We start from the raw sequence: 12,096 nt of genomic DNA on the forward strand, positions 1-12,096 counted from the left end.
GTTATATCTGATCAAATGCACATTATTATTCTTTAGTTTGGGTTAAACAAATCAATTTTGCTTGGTTGGAACAGCAGCTACGCTAATTACGTCTCTATTTGTTTCTCTGTTTTTGCCTAGGATTTTACACAAGCTTCAGTCTGGATCCAGAACACCTGAGAAGAGATGATGTCAACCCCTCAGATGACCTCAGATGATGCCAACCCTGAAACAACTTACAGAACTACCACATTTTGCTATAAGTTTGATTGCATCATATAATAATTGCTGTTAATAGTGTTCATCATCTGTTTGATTACGTCTTTAATTGATTTTTCCGTACATTTCTGCCATATGTACATTAACTGACAGTCACCACTGATAAGCTACCGCTAAATATTGTAGAAACTTAATTTGCTGTAAAGTTGCTTTGCAACGAATTGTATCGTGAAAAGCGCTATACAAATAAACTTGAATTGAATTGAAAGTGCTTTTCTATGTGACAAAAATGCAACATTATGTTTGTTGCATTTGTCGTGAATTCAGTAATATCTATCGTTTCTGTCCTGTTTTATTTATTTACTCCAATTGAAGGCCCTATGACCCATCACAACATTCAAGGGAGAATTTGTGGGAACGTTATTTTACGATCGCAACTCATAACCCCCCCCCGAACGTGATTTTGAGGGGGCCTCATAGCAAATTCAGTGCACAAGGCCCAGAATTCCTAGCGACGGCCCTGCGTGTGAGTGTAAAAAAGACTTCAAAAACACTACATTTCAATTGAAAATGACTTTAAATTCTAAAAAAAACTTCAAATCATATGATAGATCTTCTCATTCTAAACAACTTTGCCTTTGCGACTGAAAACTACTGCGTGCGACTATGAAATAATATTTAGGAGCACCAGTGCGACTGACCCGATCAGCATATTTGTGTTTGCGCTGAGGGAGCTGCAAAGGTTCTAACGTACTTACGTGTTTCTGCAGCGTTGAGTAATGTAACACAGATGTATCTCATTATAACAAACAAAGTGTCGATGGTATAAATAAGAGATTCATTGTGCAGTGTAGGGAGCTTCGTCGATTATAATGGAGTTTTGTGAAATCGCGATGAACTAAGATGAGTGACAGCTTTTAATGATTATTAAGGGAGTTTGCAAATGTGATATTGATTTAATACAACAGTTAATTAAACAAGAAGTTAATATTAAGTGATTTATATTGTCTGACAACAACACAATTGCCTTATTTGGCTCTATTTCCTCAACTAAAATAGTTTCAAACAAAGTAACAGCTGAGCCGCTGCGCATCTCCATTCAAACACAGCAGTGATTCGTTTATGAATGAACTGCGTTTTTAAACGAATCTAGCGAGTCAGTGATTCAATTACCCATTCATAAAGACAGTCACGTACTTCGTTCCTGAACCTTCAATACTTTACAGATCAAGTCTGTTAGGTGGTTTACTGTTTCTGACTGGAAATCTTCTCACATGCAGCAATAGCTGGTTCCACAAGTTTGGTTACATGCTGGTCTAGAGAATTTGGTTCGGTGTCATTGTATGTTAACGACAGTTCTTGTCCCTTATCATCTAGTGTTTGTGACATCCTATTTCCTACTGGTAGTGATTCTGTGGTTTTTGTGATTTCTGGATGACAGTCTAACATTTGATCTGCATGTCTTTTCCAGCTTTGTGCATTGTCTACCTGAACTGTGTACAACACTGGTCCTGACTGCGAAGAAATAGTACCAGCTTTCCATTTCTCCTCCCCCCGTCGATAATCTCTGACTAGCACTGAATCACCAACATGAAAGTCTCTGTCTTTTGCATGGAAGGAACGGTTAGAACATTGAACTTTTTGTGCATGCTCCACAGTCAGTTTCACACTTGGTTTCAGTAGATCCAGCCGTGTCCTCAATCTGTGATGCAAGAACAACATAGCAGGTGTTTCTTTTGTTGTGCTATGTGGTGTATTATTCTGTTGTTTTAATTAGAAATGTTAAAAAGTTTATAAATATATATTTTTTGAATTTGACAAAAGATGACATACTTTTAATAAAGTTAGAAAAATGCCATTACAAAGATAAAACAAAATTCCCTGTAAATCACTTTAAGGATTCAAATATCACCTCGTAATGGGAAGGTTAATTTTTTATCAGAATTTTTTATTACTGATTAGAAGGTGCTCCTAAATTTTTGACCGTCAGAAAATATCCAAACTCCTCTGAAGTAAATTGTGGGCCACTGTCGCTAACTAGGGTCTCAGGTATACCGTAGCGACTAAATAGACCACGCAGAACTTGAATCGTCTTGGATGACGTTGTCGAATCCATCACATGAACTTCTGGCCATTTCGAGTGTGCGTCAACAACTACCAGAAACATTCGTCCCTCAAATGGTCCCGCGAAGTCGATGTGAATCCGCTGCCAAGGGGCTTCTGGCCATGACCAGGGGTGTAAAGATGAGAGACATGGAGATTTTTGATAGAAGGTGCTCCTAAATTTTTGACCGTTCTCCTAAATCTTTTAAATTAGGAGCACAAGCGCTCCTAAAAAGAAAAGTATGCGTAGAGCCCTGTAGTCCTAGTTTTTTCGATCAATCGCAACAAAACCACTGCAGTACAATTCTTGTAACCCTCTAGATCCATAATTATCAAAAAAATATTGAACTTTACACTTTGGTAAGCTACAACAGCGTAACTTTTAAAGGGACGAGGCCAATTATACCCAAAAGCCTATAAATCCTAAAGAAAAACTCAAAACTTCATGAAACTTGGTGAGCATATGCGATTCGCTGATGTACACCTGCATTTTATATTTTAAAAAGTTTTATATATATCAGTTTTTATATATTATATAGCATATTTTAGTCCCCACTCCAAGGGCTCTGTCCTTCAAAGGCATAGGGATGATCCCGTCCATTTGGAATTTGCCCCGTGAACCGTACAGTACGAATACGTGTACCGTTACACCCCTAATAAAAATGTTTTCTTGTAGGCCTGTTTTATTTTATGCTTCTATATTTATTCATGATAAACTTCATTCAAATGCTGTCTAGATGAAGTTGCACGCACAGTCTGTAGCATATACCTATGGTAAATATAACAATTTCTAAATTACACTTTTATCATTCTTAATTCAAAATAAAATATCAATTTATCCATTTCTGATAATCCCAGGATGCTATGGTCACACAGGTTTGTTTATGCATTAAACTCGTGGTTCCCATGAGTTAATATGTCATGGCCATGACAAAACTAAGTGAACTGAACATGTCCACTCCTGGTCACCGTACATTAGATCAAGTATGTGTGCATGTGAACATCAGAGTTTGAAATTTCTACACACAGATCATGCAGATGCTGTTTTATCAGTGATGATCTTTACACTGCTGTGTGAAAAGATTGTGCTAAAATGAAATTCTGTATAAAATTATTAAATACATCTCTCACTGATATTATATTCTAGTGTTAAAGATGATTGTTCTATGCACAGGAAATGCACCAGAAAACTAGCACAGGTCTTGAGTTCTGTCTCTTTAATAAACACTGTGTAGAAACTTTTATGCTGTAATTTCATTTTGGGGTGCTTTGTCACTTTGTCACAGTATGTGGTTATATGAAAATATAGGCCAATGGAGTGATTTTTTAAAAAGTTTATAATAACCAAAGACAGAAACACACTGAAGACTGAAATATTCTGAGAAACTCTGAAGGAAGTCTAAACATTAAGCAGTTTGAGCTGAATTCACTTCAGAAAAAAAAGAATGAATGAGGAAGAATGTGATCATTATTACACTGACTGGAGTGACTCACCTCTGACAGAAACGAAGAACGTTTGGCACAAGGGTTTTCTGCCTCTTCTGATCTTCAGAGTGTAGACTCCAGCGTGTGCAGCTGTGATGTTCCTGATGGTCAGTGAGCCTGTCTCAATGTCCAGCTCCAGTATGTCTCTGAACATAATGATCGTTCTGGTCTCTCCTTTGATTTGAGCTATGAGAGTGTCTTCAGCTCCAAACAGCCACTGTATCTTATCACCTGTCTGTTTTTTCTTATCAGGATTTAGAGTGACAGATTGTCCCTCCATCACCGCTATCTCCCTCTCTTCATGCGTGAGAACAGTGCATAGAAAGACAAAAATACACAGATGCCATTAGATCAAGCATGTGTGCATGTGAACAACAGAGTTTTAAATTTCAACACACAGATCATGCAGATGCTGTTTTATCAGTGATGATCGTTACACTGCTGTGTGAAAGGTTTGTGCTGAAAATGAAATTCTGTATAAAAACATTATTAAATACATCTCTCACTGACATTATCCTCTAATGTTAAAGATGATTGTTCTATGCACAGGAAATGCACCAGAAAACCAGCACAGGTCTTGAGCTCTGTCTCTTCAACAAACACTGTGTAAAAACCTTTATGCTGTAATTTCATTTTTGGGTGCTTTGTCACTTTATCACAGTATGTGATTATATGACAATATAAGCCAATGATTGATTTTTTTTTTAAATAAAGTTTATAATAACCAAATACAGAAACACACTGAAGACTGAAATGATCTGAGAGACTCTGAAGGGAGTCTAAACAATAAGCAGTTTGAGCTGAATTCACTTCAGAAAAAAAATTAATAGGAAGAATGTGATCATTATTACATTGACTGGAGTTACTTACGTTTGACATGAAGGACCAATTTATTGTATGAAGTTTCACTGCCTCTTTTAAACTTCAGAGTGTAGAGTCCAATGTGTTCAGTTGTGGTGTTTGTGATGGTCAGTGAGCCAGTCTCCTTGTCCAGCTTCAGTCTGTCTCTGAATATCCCATCAGGACCATCAGGTGTATACATCTTTATGGTCTCTCCTTTGATTTCAGCTATGAGTGAGTCTTCATTTCTAAACTGCCACTGTATCTCATCACCTGTCTGCATTTTAATTCCAGAGTTTAGAGTGGCAGATTCTCCCTCCATCACTGACACCACTCTCACTTCATGGAACAGCAGCACATAGAAATAAAGAAATTAGATTATTATTGAGTTTGCAAATGAATATGTCAGTATCATTTAAGGGCAAGAGGATATTTTGTGATTCTTCATATGTAGTTTTAATAATCACTTCATCTTCTGGATGACGTTTACACAAAGATCGGTAACAATTTGCAATAATGTTGCATGTGTTAACATGAACTACCCAGTAAAAAAATCATTTACCACTGAAAAATCATGTTTTAGTCAAAGAAAAAAACTTGTTTTTGAACTGCTCATTCGGCTATATACTAATTAACATATTTTTTAAAGGGGTCATATGATGCGATTTCAATTTTTCCTTTCTCTTTGGAGTGTTGACCTTCCAAAAGAGGACGAAATCCGCTTTGTCATGCCTGGAGCTGATCCGTGTTGGTCTCTGAGGAAATGCATCAGCTTCGCGCTGCCGATCGCCGGATCGGCTTTCACCGAGGACGAAGCGGAGTCCAGCCCAGCATCATATGACCCCTTTAAGTATACACTTGCTTTGTTAGAACAGCACTGCATTTTTTAATTTATAAGAGCCATTTGTCTGCAATGCATCACATCTGCGACACTTTTAACAAATCTGTGTTTGCACAGACATGACATACATAATTTACCTAAATATAACATCCTGTCATTATATAGCCTACTCATCCTCATATACGTCCAAATGAATGACTAGATTTTGAAAAATCTTCATGCAGCTCTTTTTCATATAATGACAATTTATAGAGGCTTTCACAAAATGACATTAAAGTGCCCCTATTATGGGTTATGAAAGGTTCATATTTTGGTTTTGGGAGTCCCTAACAACAGGTTGACATGCATGCAAGGTCAAAAAACACTTTTATTGTCTTATAATATGCATTTATTTTTTCCTTTTTTGCTCAACTCCCAAACGGTTCGCTCAATTATTCATTTTTCCAAACCCCGCCTTTGTGTGACGCTAAACTGCGGTGATTGGTCTGATGACCCAGTCTGTTGTGATTGGTCTACTGTGTGCAGCGCATGTCAATAACAGAACACCCATCACATTAGCCCACAGCTCGGTGGTAAAGACCCAAACAGCCATGGTATATGTGTTAGCCCAATGCAGAAACATATTGATAAAGCACTGCAGTTTATGCATTAACGTATTGCTCTATTCTTTATCAGAACTCCAAGTAATAACAACAACAAATATTCACTATTCATCGACACATTTCTAGACAATTGCGAGCAAACAGATATTGCTTTTAGCCGGTTAGACGGAGACCTACAAGCTGCGCGGAGCAAACACAACACACACAACTAAATACGTATTTTGCATGCTATAGTACAGAGTACATGACAGCAACAGTTTATAAAAGAATTACTCCACTTTCAGAATAAACATTTCCTGATAATTTACTCACCCCCATGTCATCCAAGAAGTTCATGTCTCTCTTCAGTCGCAAATAATTTAAGGTTTTTGAGGTAAACGTGCCAGTATTTTTCTCCATATAGTGGACTTCAGTGGTGATAAACGGATTGAAGGTTAAAAATGCAGTTTCAATGCAGCTTCAAAGGGCTTGTCTAGCTCTGCGAGGCGCATGCATACTCTGTGTACAACGGTTCAAGACAGGGTATGTCTAAAAACTCCCAATACTTTTCTCTTTCAACTTCAAAATCGTTGTTTTACCTTTTTTCTTTTTTTGTAAAGGGTGTTTGACCCTCCTTGCACGTTCACTTTGTAAACACTGGGTCGGTGCTTCTGCAGCGATATAGGATGATTTTGAAGTTGGAGGAGAAAATGAGTTAGGAGTTTTTCAACATACTCTAACGGATTTACCCTCAAAGTGCAGAGCACAGTGTCCTATCCACAGGAATCTGCTACGGTGTTTGAGGGAGGGGAGGTTCAAGTTTTCCTGGGTCTGCGTGCGCAACAAGTGGGCGGGCATAAATATGCTAATGTTTAATGTGGTTTACGTCAACTTGAAACAGCTTAAGTTTCGTTTTAAAAATGACTCGTTTTCATGACTCGGAGTTGACTCTTTTTTTTGAAAGACATGTTTTCATTCACCTAGAGCTGTGTTACACACTGCATGAAAGGTAATTTTCAAAAATCACAACCATGACATGTCAACACCATCTTCCAGTTACTGAGGAAATTATTTTAAATGTTTAGATCATTTTATTCTCCTGAAGCAGGTTCTATTAGTATCTAGCATCAACAGAGAAAACAAAATGGCTACTACATGAACTCCATTTGTTTTGTGAAAGAAATGCCAAATTTGTCAACACCGTCAGATGTCAACAAGGTAAGATTTTCAAGAAGTTCACATTCAACATGAAGTCATCATATTTTTGTGGTTTTCAAGTCATTTTTAATTATATTAAATATAAAATAGTGTTTAATTTTTCTAATAATGTATAAATACTAAATATACAGCATATATTGCTTTTGTGGATTGATAGTCATCACTTCTAGCAGAGTTAGTGTTGAGGGAACATAAGATTCAGGGAACATAAGGTTGAGGGAACACATAAGACTGGATAAAACATATACATATTACAGTTAGTTTGTATTCTGATCATATGTGTTCTGATCATTTTTGGATCATTTGTTAAGATGTTTAAATGTGAATATTAAGATCCTAGTGAATGTAAATGGATAGAGGTAACAACTAATTTTTTTAATTGTTCATTTAACTGATTTTAAAAGTTACCATGTTACCATAGCCGATGCACAGCAGACATACTGTTCTGAGATGAGAGAAAATAGATAATTTGTTTCCAATGATATAACAAAATACTTAAATGTGAATCTTGAATAAAAGCTTTATAAACAATAACATACTCACTGTTTGTTGAGTTTGTTTTAATACAGCAATTAACTGATTCAATGTATTTGATAGTTAAAATGACTACAAATTCAGGTTTTTGTCACCACCGTCAGATGTATCAACACTGTCAGGTCTATGTCACCTCACCATTTTTATAATATTTTATTATGATATTTTATATTTGTTGAGGAATTGTTGGTCACATGTGAAAATATAATCTGTCTGCTAACATGAGAATGTGTTTTGAAATGTTAAAAAATCTTGATTGCTTGATTGCAAATTAATTGATGGCAAGGTAAAAAGCACATTTTGATAAAAAAAAGAGAAAAGTTGGGAGATTTAATCAAATCATAGCTCAGTAGCTTAGTATATGTAAGATACAAAAATATAGTTTCAATTGTCTGAGTACAACGTTTTATTTTTTCAATAATGCACTGTTTTGTCCCAATTCTCAAGAATCAGTGATGTGTGAGGTGCTATGAAAGACTCATGCAGTCCAGATAAAACTCAAGATGAAAGACCAAAGGACGGCAGGACTATGATTTTAGGCCAGTTTCTAATAAATATCTTAAACTTCAATAGAATAACAAAACTACATGAACACAAACAGACATAATCAAACACCTTAAACTCAGTATTTTAGAGAGACTGAGATTCAGCAATTAGTATATTAATGTAAATCAGCTCAATGCTAGACAATCACAAACTTCATTAATTACTGCATAAATTACAAGCAGAACTTGAGGTTAAAGTAGAAATGTTGAATAAAAATCATACTATACATTTAAACTCTACTGAACCACAATAAAGTTCAATGTTTTTTCTCTTGCTATATCAAAAATATAATCTGTCTGCTAACATGAGAATGTGTTTTGAAATGTTAAAAAATCTTGATTGCTTGATTGCAAATTAATTGATGGCAAGGTAAAAAGCACATTTTGATAAAAAAAAGAGAAAAGTTGGGAGATTTAATCAAATCATAGCTCAGTAGCTTAGTATATGTAAGATACAAAAATATAGTTTCAATTGTCTGAGTACAACGTTTTATTTTTTCAATAATGCACTGTTTTGTCCCAATTCTCAAGAATCAGTGATGTGTGAGGTGCTATGAAAGACTCATGCAGTCCAGATAAAACTCAAGATGAAAGACCAAAGGACGGCAGGACTATGATTTTAGGCCAGTTTCTAATAAATATCTTAAACTTCAATAGAATAACAAAACTACATGAACACAAACAGACATAATCAAACACCTTAAACTCAGTATTTTAGAGAGACTGAGATTCAGCAATTAGTATATTAATGTAAATCAGCTCAATGCTAGACAATCACAAACTTCATTAATTACTGCATAAATTACAAGCAGAACTTGAGGTTAAAGTAGAAATGTTGAATAAAAATCATACTATACATTTAAACTCTACTGAACCACAATAAAGTTCAATGTTTTTTCTCTTGCTATATCAACTGTAATACTTACACAGTTCCATTGGTAGTTTAGTTTTGAGGCGATAGTTAATCACAACAGCAGCAGCAGCAGCAGCCAGAACAGCAACAGCAACAGCAATCACTGCTACAACACCTGAAGACACACCTGGTACTGAAATGATAAAGAGAGACAGTCATTAGTGTGAATGCATGTCTGAAATCTATCAAGCACTAGAAACATCAGCACTATATAACCTGAGTGAAGATCTGATACTGTAATGATAAAAGGAGACAGTCATTAGAGTGAATGTGTGTCTGATATATAACAAGCAATAGAAATACCAGCACTATATGACCATCAGGTAGATCTTAATGATAATTATTATGAGATTAAACTAATTAAATATGTTAATATTGTCATTATAAGCCTGACAATAATCAGTATTTACTACAGATATATTCACAGGTGTCAATAATGTAAGAGAGAAACAGTTTTAGCTAATACAATTATTCACAGACAGCTGATAAACAATCATTACTTCAAAACACTTGAATGCTCACCACTGACAGTTACAGTGAATCTCTTGTATAAAGTCTGTTTGTTGCTGCTGATCTTCGCTTTATAAAGTCCAGAGTCTGTGGTTATGGTTTTTGTGATGATCAGAGATCCAGTCTGATGGTCCAGTTTCAATCTGTCTCTGAATCTCTCATCAAAATATAATGGTGAGCTCTTTTTTATATCATGTTTAGCAATGAGTTTTTCTTCATCTCCAAACCTCCACACTATCAGCTCATCTCCTTGTAGTTGAGGAACATGAAGAGTGACAGGTTCTCCCTCCATCACTGACACGCTCTTCATTTCAGCTTCAGCCCCAGCAATAACAGATGGAGACTCTACAAGAATCAGATTCACAGACAGAGATTAAACTTTAAACACTGTTCCTGGCACTAGAATATCAAGTTTCACAGTCAATTTGTTTATCTTACGGTTACTACATAATACACGTTGAAGCAACATATTCATTTGTTTAAATAGTGTAGTTTTCCTTCAATGCATTTCTTCATTTAAATCAATTGTTTATTTAACATGTATATTTGTGTTGACTGACTCTCTGCTCCCTCCATAGGTAAAGGAGCACAAATGCACAGATGCACAATAATGTTAATGATAGAGCACAGACCAATGATGGGAGCAAGCGGAAACACTTATTGACTGTGTTCGCCTCACACACTCAAGGATGCAAACAACCTGATGGACTGTGGACTATGTTTTCACACCTTACTTTGCCAGTTTTGCATGTGTTTAGTTAGAAATCAACTTTAAACAGAAGCAGTAACATACAGCAATTGCTTGTGTTGATTGAGCATGGGTAAGACAAAGCTGTCTGTGTCTAGTGTGTCTAGCTAGTGAAGTCGGTCTTCACTATAGACTAAAGGTTTGCCATAACAAGGTTATACAGATTAATACAAATCAGCTTGAGATGTACAACAGTTATTCGGTTGACTAATTTGATGAGTCGTCTTATTTCATATAACGCACAGGATCTTTTCACTGTTTGAATCACTGCACTTATCCGAGTTCAACAGATAGAATTACAATACCTAATTCTATACACCAGTTGACTCTGCTTTGAATTATTTCAATACTATTACCGTTGGAATTAAACTAAAAATATCTGGCCACTTTAAATCTCATCATAATTCAGTTTAATTAACAACACACAAAGAAACAGAAAAAAATTCAAATTATTAAAAAAATAAATATATCCTCACCATAGATAGTAACACTGAATGTCTGCTTATCTGGGGTCCCTTTGCTGTGTTCAATCTGTAGTTTATAGAGTCCAGAGTGTTTGGTTCTCATGTTCTTGATGGTCAGAGATCCAGTCTGATCCAGCTGCAGTCTGTCTGTGAATATCTCAGTGTGATTAGGATATGAGATATCATTTCCGTCGATTTGAGCAATGGTGGAACCTTTCTCTCCAAACCTCCAAAGTATCAGAATAAATTCCTGCATTTTAGCAGGATCAGGGTTCAGAGTGACAGAATCTCCCTCCATCACTGACTTCACTTCATCTGCATCAGCACCAAACACACCTGGAGAATAAACAGAAACTGTTTCTCAGAGATTAATCTCATATAGGCACTGCAGGTAACGTTAGTGAAGAGATAACTGTGATCAGTCTTGTCTAAAAATACAATGTGACTTATTGAAGCGCACTTATTATGCTCATTTACAGGTTCATAATTTCCGTTATGGGGTCTGCTACAAGTCTTCTAATAGGTTTACATGATTTAATGTTCAAAAGGTTTAATTTCCAGTCTGATACTGCCGGCCTGGTGCTGCTGTCCTGAAACTGCTGTCACAAAGGAAAGTGTGTCCAGCTGAATGAATTTAGTATTTTGTTAGACGGGTATAAAAAAGCTTAGTTTACCGCGGCAGCCGTCGCGTGACGGCCTCCTCGTGTGAAGACCGAAGAGTGTAAAGACCATCGACTCTACCGTGCGACTCCACCGGGCAGGGACAAGGATAAGTATTGCTTTTTATTTCTCCTCTTTCCTATTACTTGTTTCACTTCTGTTTCAGTTTTTATAACCATTTCTTACTATGTGTAAGTAAGTTGTTGTTTTGAAGCATGTACTGTAAGTTTGGCAGTGTTATTTTTTAGGATTACTGATAAACTACTGTCATTTGATTTGTATTTGTTATTTATTTTAATTTTAGTTAAATTATGTCTGAATTTATTATGTCTGTATAGGTCTTTTATTAAGTTTTACTTTTAATTTAATTTGAGTTATTTTAATACTTCAACAAACTAAATGGAAATGAAATAATATATATATTGAATTTATAAATGTGTATGTACATATACAGTA

General features: G+C 35.8%; 1 protein-coding gene across 2 annotated transcripts in view; it reads right to left on the reverse strand.

The window, feature by feature from the left end:
* LOC107692587 (uncharacterized) overlaps positions 1–12,096 on the reverse strand; it is a 53,194-nt gene that overhangs the window by 25,884 nt on the left and 15,214 nt on the right. For both annotated transcript variants that reach the window (XM_016491691.1, XM_016491692.1), the window contains 5 exons: positions 10,993–11,316; positions 9,781–10,113; positions 9,272–9,391; positions 4,657–4,965; positions 3,796–4,083 (listed from right to left, as the gene is read on the reverse strand). In XM_016491691.1, coding sequence (XP_016347177.1) covers positions 3,796–4,083; positions 4,657–4,965; positions 9,272–9,391; positions 9,781–10,113; positions 10,993–11,316 — 1,374 coding nt within the window. The remainder of the gene's footprint in view (positions 1–3,795; positions 4,084–4,656; positions 4,966–9,271; positions 9,392–9,780; positions 10,114–10,992; positions 11,317–12,096) is intronic.

Source organism: Sinocyclocheilus anshuiensis, unplaced genomic scaffold (assembly GCF_001515605.1).
Source record: "Sinocyclocheilus anshuiensis isolate Anshui unplaced genomic scaffold, SAMN03320099.WGS_v1.1 scaffold1071, whole genome shotgun sequence".
Classification (NCBI taxonomy): Eukaryota; Metazoa; Chordata; class Actinopteri; order Cypriniformes; family Cyprinidae; genus Sinocyclocheilus; species Sinocyclocheilus anshuiensis.